The sequence below is a fragment of the Ovis canadensis genome, chromosome 7, assembly GCF_042477335.2.
Source record: "Ovis canadensis isolate MfBH-ARS-UI-01 breed Bighorn chromosome 7, ARS-UI_OviCan_v2, whole genome shotgun sequence".
Taxonomy (NCBI): Eukaryota; Metazoa; Chordata; class Mammalia; order Artiodactyla; family Bovidae; genus Ovis; species Ovis canadensis.
In genome coordinates, this window is record NC_091251.1 from 89,839,231 (window position 1) to 89,854,762 (window position 15,532).

General features: G+C 44.7%; 2 protein-coding genes across 2 annotated transcripts in view; one reads left to right on the forward strand and one right to left on the reverse strand.

The window, feature by feature from the left end:
* The window catches only part of PIGH (phosphatidylinositol glycan anchor biosynthesis class H), a 35,265-nt gene extending 27,404 nt beyond the window's left edge, over nt 1-7,861 (reverse strand). The window contains exon 1 of the mRNA XM_069596883.1: nt 7,813-7,861. The gene's annotated coding sequence lies outside the window, so the exon portion shown is untranslated. The remainder of the gene's footprint in view (nt 1-7,812) is intronic.
* ARG2 (arginase 2) overlaps nt 2,051-15,532 on the forward strand; it is a 40,190-nt gene continuing 26,708 nt past the window's right edge. Inside the window, exons 1-2 of the mRNA XM_069596880.1 lie at nt 2,051-2,639; nt 3,595-3,667. Of these exons, the coding sequence (XP_069452981.1) occupies nt 2,529-2,639; nt 3,595-3,667 (184 nt within the window). The 5' untranslated portion in view covers nt 2,051-2,528. The remainder of the gene's footprint in view (nt 2,640-3,594; nt 3,668-15,532) is intronic.

Sequence of the window (15,532 nt, forward strand, 5' to 3'; positions counted from 1 at the left end):
TTATTTTGCTAAGGCTTCAAAGACACCTTTTTCTAAACCAGCAGGGGGAGACAGGTATACAATTTAGCCTTTAAAAATAAAATGAAAAATCCCATGGACAGAGGAGCCTGGTAGGCTGCAGTCCATGGGGTCACGAAGAGTCAGAAATAACTGAGCGACTTCACTTTCACTTTTCACTTTCATGCATTGGAGAAGAAAATGGCAACCCACTCCAGTGTTCTTGCCTGGAGAATCCCAGGGACGGGGGAGCCTGGTGGGCTGCCATCTATGGGGTCGCACAGAGTCGGACACGACTGAAGCGACTTAGCAGCAGCAGCAGGAATTCCCTGGTGGTCCAGTGGGAAAGACTCCGTGTTTTCACTGCCAACAACTGGATGGATCCCTGGTCCCCTGGTCGGGGGAACTATGATCCCTCACAAGGCCCTGCAGCGCAGCCAAAACACAAACTAACAAAACCTGTCTTATAGTACTAAAGCTCCTTGGAATTATGACATTGCCATGGAGACTTCTGAAATATTTTAAAGAGCAGCATGTAAGTTGGCATCAGGTGAAAAATTCTTCAGGTATTTATATAAAAATTTATTTTTGATAGGACTAATGTCCAGATTCCTATAAGTCATTCCTTACAAGTCATTCCTGTAAGACACTAGTCATGGTTAAGGGCTTGGAATCTAGAGTCAGGTAGCTACCACTTACAAACTTCCTGACTTTGGAAAAGTAAATATCTTCTCTAATCCTGTTTCCACGACCTTAAAATAGTCACTACTTTATGGAATTGTTAGAGGGCTAAAAGTTCTTAGAACTTACGTTGGTTATTAGAATATTACTATTACAACTTTAAGTAGTTACTGTCAGCTCTTTCAGTTCAGTTCAGTCGCTCAGCCATGTTTGACTCTTTGCGACCCTGTGAATCGCAGCACGCCAGGCTTCCCTGTCCATCACCAACTCCTGGAGTTTACCCAAACTCATGTCCATCAAGTCAGTGATGCCATCCAACCAGCTCATCCTCTGTCATCCCCTATGCCTCCTGCCCCCAATCTCTCCCAGCATCAGGGTCTTTTCCAGTGAGTCAGCTCTTCATATGAGGTGGCCAAAGTATTGGAGTTTCAGCGTCAACATCAGTCCTTCCAATGAACACCCAGAACTGATCTCCTTTAGGATGGACTAGTTGGATCTCCTCACAGTCCAAGGGACTCTCAAGAGTCTTCTCCAACACCGCACTTCAAAAGCATCAATTCTTTGTCGCTCAGCCTTCTTCACAGTCCAACTCTCACATCCATACATGACCACTGGAAAAACCATGGCCTTGACTAGACGGACCTTTGTTGGCAAAGTAATGTCCTGCTTTTGAATATGCTATCTAGGTTGGTCATAACTTTCCTTCCAAGGAGGAAGCGTCTTTTAATTTCATGGCTGCAATCACCATCTGCAGTGATTTTGGAGCCCCCCCAAATAAAGTCTGACACTGTTTCCACTGTTTCCCCATCTATTTCCCATGAAGTGATGGGACCAGATGCCATGATCTTCATTTTCTGAATGTTGAGCTTTAAGCCAACTTTTTCACTCTCCTCTTTCACTTTCATCAAGAGGCTTTTTAGTTCCTCTTCGCTTTCTGCCATAAGGGTGGTGTCATCTGCATATCTGAGGTTATTATATGAGATACTGAATAAAGAGCCCCTGTCAGCTCTTTAGCCTCCCTAATATTGAGAAGTAGTTCAGATATGTTGCTATGCTTGTTTTTTAATAACCGGTACTCCCATTATTCAGATGAAGAACTGTAAACGCCTAGAAGGTAATTTATAAATCCTAATTTCACATCCAAAATACCTAAAATAGGTGAGTTATTAATATTAACATGCCCCTCCCGGAGAGCTCTAATCTGTATTGGATATCTCCTAGCCTTTGACGCCCAAAGGGGGTGATAAGCACGTTTCCTGGACCTTGAGCTCTGAGATGAAACAGAGCTGATGGACACCAGCTTGGTCTTGGCCAGGCACTCACGTGGGGTTGGAACATGTCCAGCCCCAGCCAACTCTTCCGTAGAACTGGCATCTGCCAGGCGTGCATTTGTGCGAAGAGTCACGATCCTGGAGCCTACGTACGTGTTGGTTGGTTCGAGAGTTCCGCTGAGTTCGCGAATTTTGAGGCGGGGGGGCGGCGGCCGCTTCCCGCCAAGGGACACACCTCTCCGGGACCTCCCTCTTATTGGCCAGGCCCCCGATCTTGGCCCTGTGGCGTCAGCGGCAGGGGCATGTCCTTGGCCCGAGAGCCCAGACCCGAGCCAAGTGACATCAGCGAGAGCAGGGGCAAGGAGCAACAATGGGCGGGGCCTGCAGGAAGGTGTGCCGGGGGCTGGCTGGGGGCGAGGCGGCGGGGCCTGGGCGGGGCCGGGCGACGGTGACGTCACGGGTCGGGGGCGGGGCGGCGCGCGCCGCTAGGCTTTAAGCGCTGCCCGCCCCTGCGCTCACCTCAAGCGGCGATCCGCACGCAGCAGACCTTTGCGTCTACTACTTCCTGCGCTGCCCATCATGTCCCTGAGGAGCCACCTTTCGCGTCTCCTCCGAACTCAAGTGCACTCCGTTCGGAAGAAGTCTGTCCACTCCGTGGCTGTCATTGGAGCCCCATTCTCCCAGGGACAGGTGAGGACTGGGACCTAGCACTTTGGGGCAGGGTTTCTCTCCCCTCAAACCCCCACCCCCAAACCCCTCACTCGAGCCCCGGAGAAAATCGGGACCGGTGGAAAGAACGAGGAGGCTAGGAGAGGATGGGGAGGAACGGAGAGGGGGATGAGGTTGTGGATTCCCGCGACTGGACGCCGGAAGAGCACGTGGGATTTTTTTCCCCCCGGTAGAAGATGGGAAAGGAGGGAGGGGATGGATGGAGGGCACCCTGTTTGCGAGGCGGACTGGGGGTAGCGGCCTGGTGGGTTTCTTCAGCCTCCCTTCCGAGGAGAGATAAAGAAGTGGATTCCCCTCGGGGTGATGGAGGAGAGGAAAGACGGGAGAGGATTTCACAGAGGGCCTGGAGGAGGAAAATCCCCGGTGGAAAATCGAGGGCGGAGAGGCTAAAGACAGCGACCGAGGATTTAAGCCTCCAGGGTCTATTCTCAGAAAGAGCGTTCACTGGAAAGGAAGTCGGCGCTTGTCTCTCCAGCGGCGGGAAGACTGAAGGGGCTGTTTTGTCCTCTCTTCAATGAAAGAAACCTGCAGTCGTGGAGACCTCACTGATGGAGAAGCCAGGGCTCAGCCCAGGACAGCGATGCACACACCCGACAGCTAGATTCTGACATGGTTCAGCCTCAGTCTTATCTCCGCCTGCCCTTACCGACACCGAGTGACTTGGGAGGTTGATTTGAATCCAGTGGTTGTTGTCTCTCTCCTCCTTCCCTCCAAAGATCAGAAGATCAGATTAAAAGATTGAAATGATCAGAACTCAGATTAAAAGAATAAAAGGAAGGCCTGATGCTGTCACAGGTTTCCAGAGGGATCTGCTGGAAATTAAGAATACTATTGCAGACTTCTGTTTTTTTTGTGAACTAAAATGGTCTTATTTTCAGTCATCTTCCCTCACATCTAGCTCTAATTTAACTTACAGAAAAGAAAAGGAGTGGAATGTGGTCCTGCTGCTGTAAGAGAAGCTGGCTTGATCAAAAGGCTCTCGGATCTGGGTGAGTGGCTGGATTTTAGAAGCCTGAAGGCTGTTAATAGGCCAGTTCAGAGTCTTATTCTCTTGTATCCTGAAACTGTACGGTGTGCTTGGAAAGCACTTCCCATCCTCCCTTGGATTTCACCTGCAGCTTAAGATCTATGGAGGAGTCTTTAGGCAAAGTCTTCTTGCAATAAAGAGCGAATGGGAAAGGCAAGGAGGTGAAGTGAGGCAGGACCTGGAGCAAGTGCTGGTGACTGCAAAGTGGTGCTGAGGATGCTGGCTCCCGCTCCCACTGGACAGTCAACCTTTCCTTGAAATTCTAGTTCTCCTAACTCAGTCAGAGGTCCTTCTGATTGATCCGTCTAACCAGTTTCCTGTCTTCAAGTCATTTGTTTCCTCCTTAGTTTTAAGAACTTGCTATGACTGTAAGCGGAGACTTAGATCTGTGTTCTCCAAATGAAAATAACTGGGTTTACTTGTCAGAAATAGAGATTCCTTGGCTTCACTGAGGACTAATCTGATTTTCTGGCTCTGAGGTGGGACCCAGGCATGTGCATTTTTCACAGACAGCCCAGATAATCAGAAGTAATATTGCTGTCTTGTAATCAGGATAGTGTTCTAAACATACAGAACCAGAAGTAAATCCCACCCACAGATACATGCCATTTGTCTAGTAATGGAAAAGCTTTTTAGTAACAGGGCACCGAATTCCAATACCCTTATGGTAAGAAGTGTCTTATATCGAACTCAGATGTTTCTAGCTGCTATTCAAGGCCATTTCCTCTGTTACATTAGGACCCTTCACATACCTCTTCTGGAGCTATAAAGTGCAAAAGGCGTGGCAGTAGGGAACTATAGGTCCTGGAGACAGTAATACAGAGGCTAGGTGGACTACAAATCCCCTCCCCATGCTTGCTTAGAAATCTCTGCTGATCATTGAGTCCATTCCAGGGGTGGGTCATCTCCCTCTAAAACAGGATTAATAAACTCCCTGAAATCACCTTGTATTGAGGGGCCGTTCGTACACCTCTGGCTACATGTGGATGTAGTGTCTTGGTTTGAATATTGAAAACTTTTCTGTTAAATAATAAAGAACCCTACTGAAGAAGGAACTATAATTGATCACTTTAATAACTTTCCAAGTTTACCACCAAAGATGAGAGAGAAGATTTACTTTTCATGTGTCAACAAGTTACCTGATGGGAGGAGATCGTCCCCCTCTTCCTGCTTATAAATGAAGGTGTGTGTACTTGGTCAATCAGTCATGTCTGACTTTTTGTGACCCCATGGACTATAGCCCACCAGGCTCCTCTGTTCATGGGCATTCTCCAGGAAAGAATAATGGAGCGGGTTGTCATGCCCTCCTCCAGGGGATCTTCCCACCTCAGGGATTGAACCCAGGTCTCCTGCATTGCAGGTGGATTCTTTACCGTCTGATCCACCAGGGAACCCCATAAATGAAGATACTGTCTCTTTGAATCAGCTGTACATTCTTTCTTTTTAAAAGTGTCTTTTACACTGAGGAAAGCAGTTTCTGCTAATCGCTATTTTAAAATAATGGGTAAACCTGCAGCCCATCTGATAAACTGAGCCTAGCTTTGCTAAAATTGCCTGCTCATTCTATTCTGCCTTAAGAGACTCCTGACTGGAATCAATTGTAGCTTCTTACAGGGGAGGTTAGTAATACCCAGCTGCTGCTGCTGAATGAGGGGGAGGGGAACGTTTATAGCAGCTTCTCTTGCTCATGCTTTGTAGACCTTCTTTCCAGCCACAGAGCCTGGTATTTTTCCATTCCAACCTGGGGAAGCCATTCTCCCTAAAAATTCCACTCGCTCAAAAACTTCTTGTGTAAATTTCCAACCTAAAGTAATGATGAAGCTTCAGTTTATTTGGTCCCCCCTTTAATTTTTTCCAGATATTTTTAGTTTTACACTTTATGTCCTTACCCTGTAGCTGATTGGCAGCCCAGTATTACAAGCAGTCTGAAATAGGATCTCATTGCATATTAATAAGATTGTGGCACTCAGCAGATTTCCAGCATGTGGGTTTGGCTAATCTCCAAGAAGATGCTGGAGAAAAGTACCAAGAGAAGTTTTAAATGGCACTATTCTGAAACAGTACCAAATAAGCAGCATGAGTCAAATTTCAAGGGAGAGAAGACCCGTGGAAAGGTAGCTCACAAATCCCTTTGTTCCGTGCCTTCTGCTCTGATGTCACAGGCTGCTGGTGTTGCCATGGCATCAGTTAAACTTCCTGTTCCCTTGAATGAATGTATTTGATTTTGTCTGGGTTTGTTTGTTCCTTTCCCTGGGCTTAGGCCATTCAGTGGTTCCTCTCTTGGGTGACCACTTTAGTATATAAAGAGAGCCTGAGAGAAATGAAAAAGTAATTTCTCTGACAAGGCTTAGGTGCAGGGCCATTGCTCCTGATTCTAGTTAGCGCTTATGGTCATGGTAATTTGCACTCTTTCCTCCAAAAGGGGAATGAATGTTCTGTGGGTAAGAGAGTTATAAACTGAGACTAACAGTTTGAGGTGTCTGTTATTGTAATTATGGTAATTTGACCCATCTGTGTAAGGAGTGATGGCAGCCACTGAGGCGACAGCCTGAATGAACCGTGCTCGCGAGATCAGCCAAAGGTTTTGGAGTTCAGGAAGCCATTGTTCCCCTCAACTAGGCGAGGGACATTTATGCTTTTGTCCCATTTGGTGCTCCATCAGAAGCAGGGCAGGAATCTCTGGTTGAGACCTAAGCAAGAACCAATAGAGAGCCGGAGATAGTTTAAACATAGAGATATCAGAGCTGTTTGTTTGGGACAGACTGCTATGTGAGTGCAGGGGTCTGTGTGTGCTTTCAATGTTTGGTAGAGAATGGTAGCCATCACACATTTAGTTGTATGATAGTGATGCTTCAGCCTGGCTCCCATCCCACCATTGTACTGAAACTACCCCGAATAAGCTTACTGGTTTGTCAGCCTCTTTTTTGCTGGACCTCTCTACTATATACCACTTCACTCCTGAAATATCCCGTAAGTCAAGACACTGCTGTCTCCTAAGCCTTCTCCCCATTTCTTGGTCCTTCCTGGACTCCTTTTTGGGATCCTCCTCTTCTTCCCAACTCTCAAGTGCTCATGTCCCCAGTGTTCCTCCAGCTTTCTTCTGAGTAGCTTCATCTCACTGTCACAGATGTCTCAAACTCAACAGGATGGAAACAAAATTCATTACCTCCCTCCCCAGTTTGGTCCTTGGTAGGGGGATGGTTTTTCCACTGGTCATGTATGGATGTGACAGTTGGACTGTGAAGAAGGCTGAGTGCCGAAGAATTGATGCTTTTGAACTGTGGTGTTGGAGAAGACTCTTGAAAGTCCCTTGGACTGGAAGGAGATCCAACCAGTCCATCCTAAAGGGATCAGTCCTGGGTGTTCTTTGGAATGAATGATGCTAAAGCTGAAACTCCAGTACTTTGGCCACCTCATGCAAAGAGTTGACTCATTGGAAAAGACTGATGCTGGGCGGGATTGGGGGCAAGAAGAGAAGGGGACGACAGAGGATGAGATGGCTGGATGGCATCACCGACTCGATGGACATGAGTTTGGGTGAACTCTGGGAGTGATGGACAGGGAGGCCTGGCATGCTGCGATTTATGGGGTCGCAAAGAGTCGGACACGACTTAGCGACTAAATGAACTGAACTGAGGGGAGCTAAGATCCCACATGCTTTGTCGCCCCCCAAAAAAACAAAAAAAAAACATAAAAACAATATTGTAGCAAACTCAATAGAGATTTGTAAAAAGGTCCACATAAAAATTAAAAGATCCTACATACCACTGTGAAGAATGACAATCCCACATGCTGCACCTAAAACCCAGTGGAGCAAAATACATAATTTTTTTTAAAAAAAGAATATTAAAAAAAAGATCCTTTATAATTTGACCCTCAACTACCTCTTCAGACTTCTCTCCATCCACATTCCACTTCATTTTTGTGCTAACTAGGGTTGTGGGCACTTGACCTCGGCTCTACCAATAGAAACACCCATCCTAAACCTTGTCTTGATATTCTGAATGGAGCAGTGAAGATTTCATTCCGTGAGGGGCCATGGTGGCGGCAGTTGCAGCAGTAGCTTGTGTCCGTGGGATCAGCCATGCAAACTGCAGTGCTTCCTACCTGCTAGTAGTGGAGTTGACAGCTGCAGTAGTATCTTCACTGGGCAAACCTGCATTGGAAAGGCAGAGTCTTAACCACTGGACCACCAGGGAAGTCCCAAGCGTAAAACTTGAAAATGTCATCAAGTTCTAGGCGTGCCTGACTATGGTAAACAGACCTACCTTAGTGTGTTAACTGTGACTTACTAATAATTTTACGTTCAGTGTTCTGTACCTTAAGCATGGTGTAGGTTATAGGAGTACATATATTTGCCAAAACTCATTGCACTTAAAATGTCAACGAATATAAAGTAGACGTCAAAGCTGCTTAAACATTTCTAGGTTTATTCTTTTTTTCTTTTCATACTGTGCATAGGGTTCTCAAGGCAAGAATACTGAAGTGGTTTGCCATTCTCTTCTCCAGTGGAGAGCCAACTCATTGGAAAAGACCCTGATGCTGGGAAAGATTGAGGGTAGGAGGAGGAGGGGTCGACAGAGGATGAGTTGGTTGGATGGCATCACCGACTCAATAGATACGAGTTTGAGCAAACTCTAGGAGATAGTGAAGGACAGGGAAGTCTGGCATGCTGCAGCCTACACAGTCACAAAGAGTTTGGCATGACTTAGTGACTGAACAATAGGTGTATTTTTAGGATCAGCTTTTAGTCACTAAAAACTATAACAAGTTCACTATTCGCATTGTGACTGTCTGCGGGTGTTAGTCACTTAGTCGTGTCCAACTCTTTGTGACCCCATGGACTGTAGCCCACAAGTCTCCTCTGTCCATGGAATTCTCCAGGCAAGAATACTGGAGTGGCTAGCCATTCCCTTCTCCAGGGGATCTTCCTGACCCAGAGAAAGAACCCTGGTCTCCTACATTGCAGGCAGATTCTTTACCATCTGAGCCACCAGGGAAACCCTCAATTTCATTATTTTGTATATTCAAAAAATTTAAGCACTACAGAGGAACTAAAAAGCCTCCTGATGAAAGTGAAAGAGGAAAGGGAAAAAGTTGGCTTAAAGCTCAACATTCAGAAAACTAAGATCATGGCATCCGGTCCCATCACTTCATGGGAAATAGATGGGGAAACAGTGGAAACAGTGTCAGACTTTATTTTTTGGGCTCCAAAATCAGTGCAGATGGTGACTTCAGCCATGAAATTAAAAGACGCTTACTCCTTGGAAGGAAAGTTATGACCAACCTAGATAGCATATTCAAAAGCAGAGACATTACTTTGCCAACAAAGGTCTGTCTAGTCAAGGCTATGGTTTTTCCAGTAGTCATGTATGGATGTGAAATTTGGACTGTGAAGAAAGCTGAACGCCAAAGAATTGATGCTTTTGAACTGTTGGAGAAGACTCTTGAGAGTCCCTTGGACTGCAAGGAGATCCAACCAGTCCATCCTAAAGGGATCAGTCCTGGGTGTTCTTTGGAAGGACTGATGCTAAAGCTGAAACTCCAATACTTTGGCCACCTCTTGCTAAGAGTTGACTCATTGGAAAAGACTCTGATGCTGGGAGAAATTGGGGGCAGGAGGAGAAGGGGATGACAGAGGATGAGATGGCTGGATGGCATCACCGACTCAATGGACGTGAGTCTGAGTAAACTCCGGGAGTTGGTGATGGACAGGGAGGCCTGGCGTGCTGCGATTCATGGGGTCACAAAGAGTTGACTGAGCAACTGAACTGTACTGACTGAAGCTTTAGATACTAGAAATACAATAGTGAACAAAACAGAAATACCTGTTATCATGGAACTCTCATTCTAATAAGGGGTGGTTGGAAGCTGATATAATTAAAACATACAGTATGTCAGATGTAATGACATAAATAAATGAATGTAAGGGTTGGGGGATGGGGTAAGCATTGCAGATGTAGGTAGGAGGCTTCACTGAGAAGGGGTCCTGTGAGCAGACCTATGGGAGATAAGGAAAGGAACCATGTGCATATCTGAAAGAAAAGCATTTTAGGAAGAAGGTAAGTGCAGTAAGTGAAGTGTAAAGACCCTGAGATAGAAAGGTGCCTGGAATGTTGAGGGAACAAAAAGCTACTCCTAAGGTCCTTCCAGTGGTTGTCTTATGGAAAGGGGAGGGCATTTCTACACTCTCATCTCCAGTTTTTCAAGAAAAGCCAGAAATCTGGGTTCTTATAGGAGATTTAAGAAAAACGTGATATCATAAAATGGAATATTGAGTCACAAAAAGGAATGAATTGCCAGTTCATGCTTCAAAATGGATAAACTCTGACAGCATGATGCTGAGTGAAAGAAGGAAGACCACATATTGTATAAATCCATTTATGTGAAATGTCCAGAGCAGGCAAATCTATATAGAAAATGATTAGTGGTTCCCAGTGACTCGGGAGAGAGAGAATGGGGAGTGACTGCTAGTGGGTCCTGGTTGCTTTTTGGAGTGTGTTTAGCTTTTCTGGAATTAGTAATTTGCTAATGCCTTGGCAAAAGTACACATCACTGATGAGCTTGAATATAGGCAAATCTATTATAGGCATTACTGGGTGGGATTTGGCAACTTTTAATATAACTGTATCTTTCCGGCTTAGGAAAAGGCAGCACAGAATTTAACTTACATCTTATATTTCAAAGTTGTTTGATAGCTAACCTTTATTATGTTCTAAGCACTGTGATAGGCTTTTGCTCTTATGAGATCCTTACTCTTAAGAGCAAATTATGACATTAGGATGGCTAGCATCAAAACTAAATAACAGTTGTTGGTGAGGATGTGGAGCTATTGGAACCCTTGTGCACTGTTGGTGGGAATATAAAATTATTCAGGTACTGTGGAAAAGAGTATGGCATTTTCTCAAAGTTAAAAATAGTTAATAGATGATCTACAAATTCTACTCTGGCCACATATTCAACAGAATTGAAAAACAGGGTTTTGAAGAGATGTTTGTATACCCATATTCATAGCAGCATGCTTCATAATAATAGCCCAACGGTGGAAGCAACCAAGTGTCCCTTAATGGACGAATGGATAAACAAAATGTGGTACAAACAAACAACAGAAAATTAGCCTTAGAAAGGAAATTGACATATGCTATAACATGTTGAACCTTGAGCATTATGTTAAGTGATATAAGCCAGTTGCAAAAAGACATACTATATGATTCCATTTATGAGGTACCTGGAGTAGTCAGATTCATAGGGGCAAAGTAGAATGGTGGTTCAGGGACTGGAAGAAGAGGGAATGGAGAGAGATGGTTTAATGGGTACAGAATCTCAGGTTTACAAGAAAGAGTTCTGGAGATGGATGGTGGTGATCATTATCTAGCAATGTGAACTTAATACCCCTTAAAAGTGATTAAGATGGTTATTTTTATGTGTATTTTACCATAATTTAAATTTGTGTGTATTTTACCACAACTTAAAATTTGAAAATGAATTAGAATATTATAAGAACAAAGAAGTTCACTTGAGGTTGTAACTTCTTAGGGACATAATAATGGTGTATGCTTGAAAATTTTTCAACTTGTTATTTAGCACACTGTTCTATAAATAAAAGCTGAGAATGGAAAAAAAAAAAAAAGTATGGCCTGAAGGTCATACAGTCAGCAGTAGAAGTAGTTGAGAGCTTCACAACTTGCCATATACAACCTAGCCCCTCAGTTGGGGCAGTCAGCTGCCTTCTTGGTTCATCATGGCTGAATAAGCTGAGTGGCACCATCATAAAGTATGGTCTCCAGCTTCTTCTGAAATTCCTGTATTTCTTATGATGGCTATTTCAAACCTACCCACAATTCTCCTATTTTTCCAACTCAAGTATGAACTCCCTTAACTTCTAGCTCTTCTCCCCATCATCCCCCCAGTTAGTTGTTATCTACAAAGATGTTATGACACTCTCCTTAGAGGATGAGGTATCCAGTCCTTCCTGGATAGGCAGGTACAGTTGCATGTGATGAAAGTCCCAAATAACAGTGCTTTAAGAAAAACAGTTCACTCTCCAGGAAATAGAGTCTAGAGGGAAGTCAGAGCTGGTTTGGAGGCCCAGTTCCTTGACATTCAGACCTAGATTCTTGTCTTGCTGTATTACCAGCAAGGCCTCTATCTAATGGTCCCTTAAGGCTGTGGCCTCGTTTCTGGTGGCAGGATGGGAGAATGAACCAAGAAGCGGGCATAGGGAGAACCTGTGCTTTCCCTTAAGGGAAGTTCCCAGAACATTGCTGGAGGATGCCGCTGCTTATCCTCTTGGCCCCAGTATGTCGCATGGCCACAGCCAGTTGGAAAGGAAGATGTTGAATTTAGTCTATTCTAGGGGGTCATGCCTCAGCTATTAATAAAATTCTTTCTGGAGGAAGGGAAGAGCAGATACTGGACAAGTGATTCTCGGCCATGCCATCTCCCTGGGGTCTAGAGCCTGTCTCTTTCTACTTCCTGAGTGACCTTGCTCCGGCACTTAGCCCTTCTTTCCCTTGTTTCTCAGCACCTGTCTATTAACCTGTCCCTTCAATAATTCAGTGCAAATCTTACCCACCTCCCACCCCCTGTCTGCCAAAATTAGCCTTCCAGCCCTTGTCCAGATATTTTGCTTCTCTTCAGAGCCACTGTCTTGGCTTCCCCACTGCCTTTTTACATATCTCCTTGCTATAACCTGGTGTCCTGGGCCATCACTGCAATGAAACTGATTTTGCTAAGGTCTCTGACCTCCTACTTTCTAATACGGTGGATTCTGCAACATTCATATTTGACACTATTAACCGTGCCATCCTTATTGAAACTGACACCACCCTCTTCTGCTTTTAATTCTTCGGATTTCTTTGCAATATTCTCTGCCGTCTACATGTTGGTATTTATCAGGGTTTTTGCCCTTGATCCTCTTGCTTTATGCTGCCTTGGTTGGCAGTTTGTCCATTTCCATGGCCTTCCTGGTACTGGTACATTGATGCCTCCAGAGCTTTATCTCCAACACTTAAAATTCTCTTTCCTTCCAGCTCCAAACTTATATACCAGCTGGCTTCCATGTATCTTAACTTTTTTATTATGGAAGTGTTCAAACATAAGAAAAGTAGAGATGGTAACATAATGAATTTGATGTCTCACCTAGTACCAATTATCCATACCTGGCAATGTTTCTCATCCCACCTCCATACCTTTTGAAGCAAATAACAGACATCCTATTTTTTCATCTGCAAATATTTCATTGTATTTCTTCAAAATTCAAGAAAGCTTTAAAATTAACTACAATATTTACTGCATCTAAAATAAGTTAGTATCAAATACAGAGTATCAGGGAAATATAATTTAAAAGAATTTCTCAACTGAGAACCTGTCCACAAAGGTGGTAGAGAAGGAAAACAGTTTATTTTTGAATAAGCATTAAATCAGGCAATCTGCTGAAAAATTACAAAGATAAAGAAATCTTACTCTTTTCTATAGCCAAGCAGGTGCAAGAACAATCCATGTTTTCAAGATTAATAACTAGTCTTCCAGTTAGAAGACTTTGATAGTTGACCTTATGTCACAAAGCTTCCCACGTGGCACTGTTGGTAAAGAACCCATCTGCCAATGCAGGAGATGGAAGAGACTCGGGTTCAATCCCTGGGTCAGGCGGGTTTGATCCCTGGGTCAGGAAGATCCTCTGGAGGAGGGCATGGCAACCCATTCCAGTATTCTTGCCTAGAGAATCCCATGGACAGAGGAGGCTGGTGGGCTCCAATCCATGGGATTGCAAAGAGTTAGACATGACTGAATCAACTTAGCATGCACACAGTTATATCACATGTTCAGTTCAGTACAATTGCTCAGTCGTGTCCAACTCTTTGTGACCCCATGAACTGCAGCATACCAAGCCTCCCTGTCTATCACCAACTCCCGGAGTTTACCCAAACTCATGTCCATTGAGTCAGTGATGCCATCCAACCATCTCATCCTCTGCCGTCCCCTTCTCCTCCTGCCCTCAATCTTTCCCAGCATCAGGGTCTTTTTCAATGAGTCAGCTCTTCACATTAGGTGGCCAAAGTATTGGAGTTTCAGCATCAGTCCTTCCAATGAACATCCAGGACTGATCTCCTTGCAGTCTAAGGGACTCTTAAGAGTCTTCTCCAACACCACAGTTCAAAAGCATCAGTTCTTCTGTACTCAGCTTTCTTTATAGTCCAACTCTCATATCCATAAATGACTACTGGAAAAAATATATGTAGCTCATCCTAACTTTATTATGGAACTTGGAGGGACTACTTTAGTTGACTGGCTTTATCTGGAGGGGAAACAAACATCTCACATCTTAACGTGGGAGGTAGTTTTTTGGCAAATTGAAGCCAGGAGCCCACCATCCATGCCCTTAGAAGTGGGAGGTCGAGACCCTGGATGTTTGCATTTCAAAAAGTGGCTCCTTGAGGAAACATTCCTAGGTTACAAGGCCTATTTAGTCGTAAATATTACTTGCATGTGAAAAGGACAGAGAAAGGAATTCTGAAACACAGGGAGGGGAAAAGTCTACCCTTATTTTCAACAGGGATAATTAAGTCTATTTTCAGTTTGTATCTGTCTTTGCACAGTTGAGATTCACAGTGCCCAACTGATTTACACTTGTGCTTGATCTGTAGAGGAAACTAGGTCATTTGTCTGTAGAATCTCTCAGCTTGGATTTGCCATCTCTCAGATGGCATCCGGTAGCATTCTGTGACATGTTCTTTGTCCTCTGTATTTCCTGTCAACTGGTTACTGAATCTAGATTCTTGGTCAAATTCAGGTCCAGCTTTTTGGTTTTTTTCCTGGCAGTTCTGCTTCTTGTGCTCAGTCACATGTGACTCTTTGCGGGGCCATGGACTGTAGCCCACCAGACTCCTCTGCCCATGGAATTTCCCAGGCAAGAGTACTGGAGTGGGTAGCCATTTCCTTCTCCAGAGGATCTTCCCAACCCAGGGATCAAACCCAGGTCTCCTGCATTGCAGGCAGATTCTTTACCATTTGAGCCACCAGGTGACATGTTTTCATTCAAAGTGATGTCATCAGTCATGAATACTCGTAGAGCCTTTAACTTGTTGAATTGAGCCATTAACTCATTCCTGTGTTTATTTTTTGGGGCTCCAAAATCACTGCAGATGGTGATTGCAGCCATGAAATTAAAAGACGCTTACTCCTTGGAAGGAAAGTTATGACCAACCTAGATAGTATATTCAAAAGCAGAGACATTACTTTGCCGACTAAGGTCCATCTAGTCAAGGCTATGGTTTATCCAGTAGTCATGTATGGATGTGAGAGTTGGACTGTGAAGAAGGCTGAGCGCCGAAGAATTGATGCTTTTGAACTGTGGTGTTGGAGAAGACTCTTGAGAGTCCCTTGAACTGCAAGGAGATCCAACCAGTCCATTCTGAAGGAGATCAACCCTGGGATTTCTTTGGAAGGAATGATGCTAAAGCTGAAACTCCAGTACTTTGGCCACCTCATGAGAAGAGTTGACTCATTGGAAAAGACTCTGATGCTGGGAGGGATTGGGGGCAGGAGGAGAAGGGGACGACAGAGGATGAGATGGCTGGATGGCATCACGGACTCGATGGACGCGAGTCTGAGTGAACTCTGGGAGTTGGTGATGGACAGGGAGGCCTGGCATGCTGCGATTCATGGGGTTGCAGAGAGTCGGACATGACTGAGCAACTGAACTGAACTGAACTGTGTATGATCAACAGGATAGTCTCTAACACGCCAATGTCAGTGCATCCAAAACTGAACTATCATCTCTACCCCCTTTCCCTGTGCTTTCTTATCTCTGGTGGTAGCAGAACCA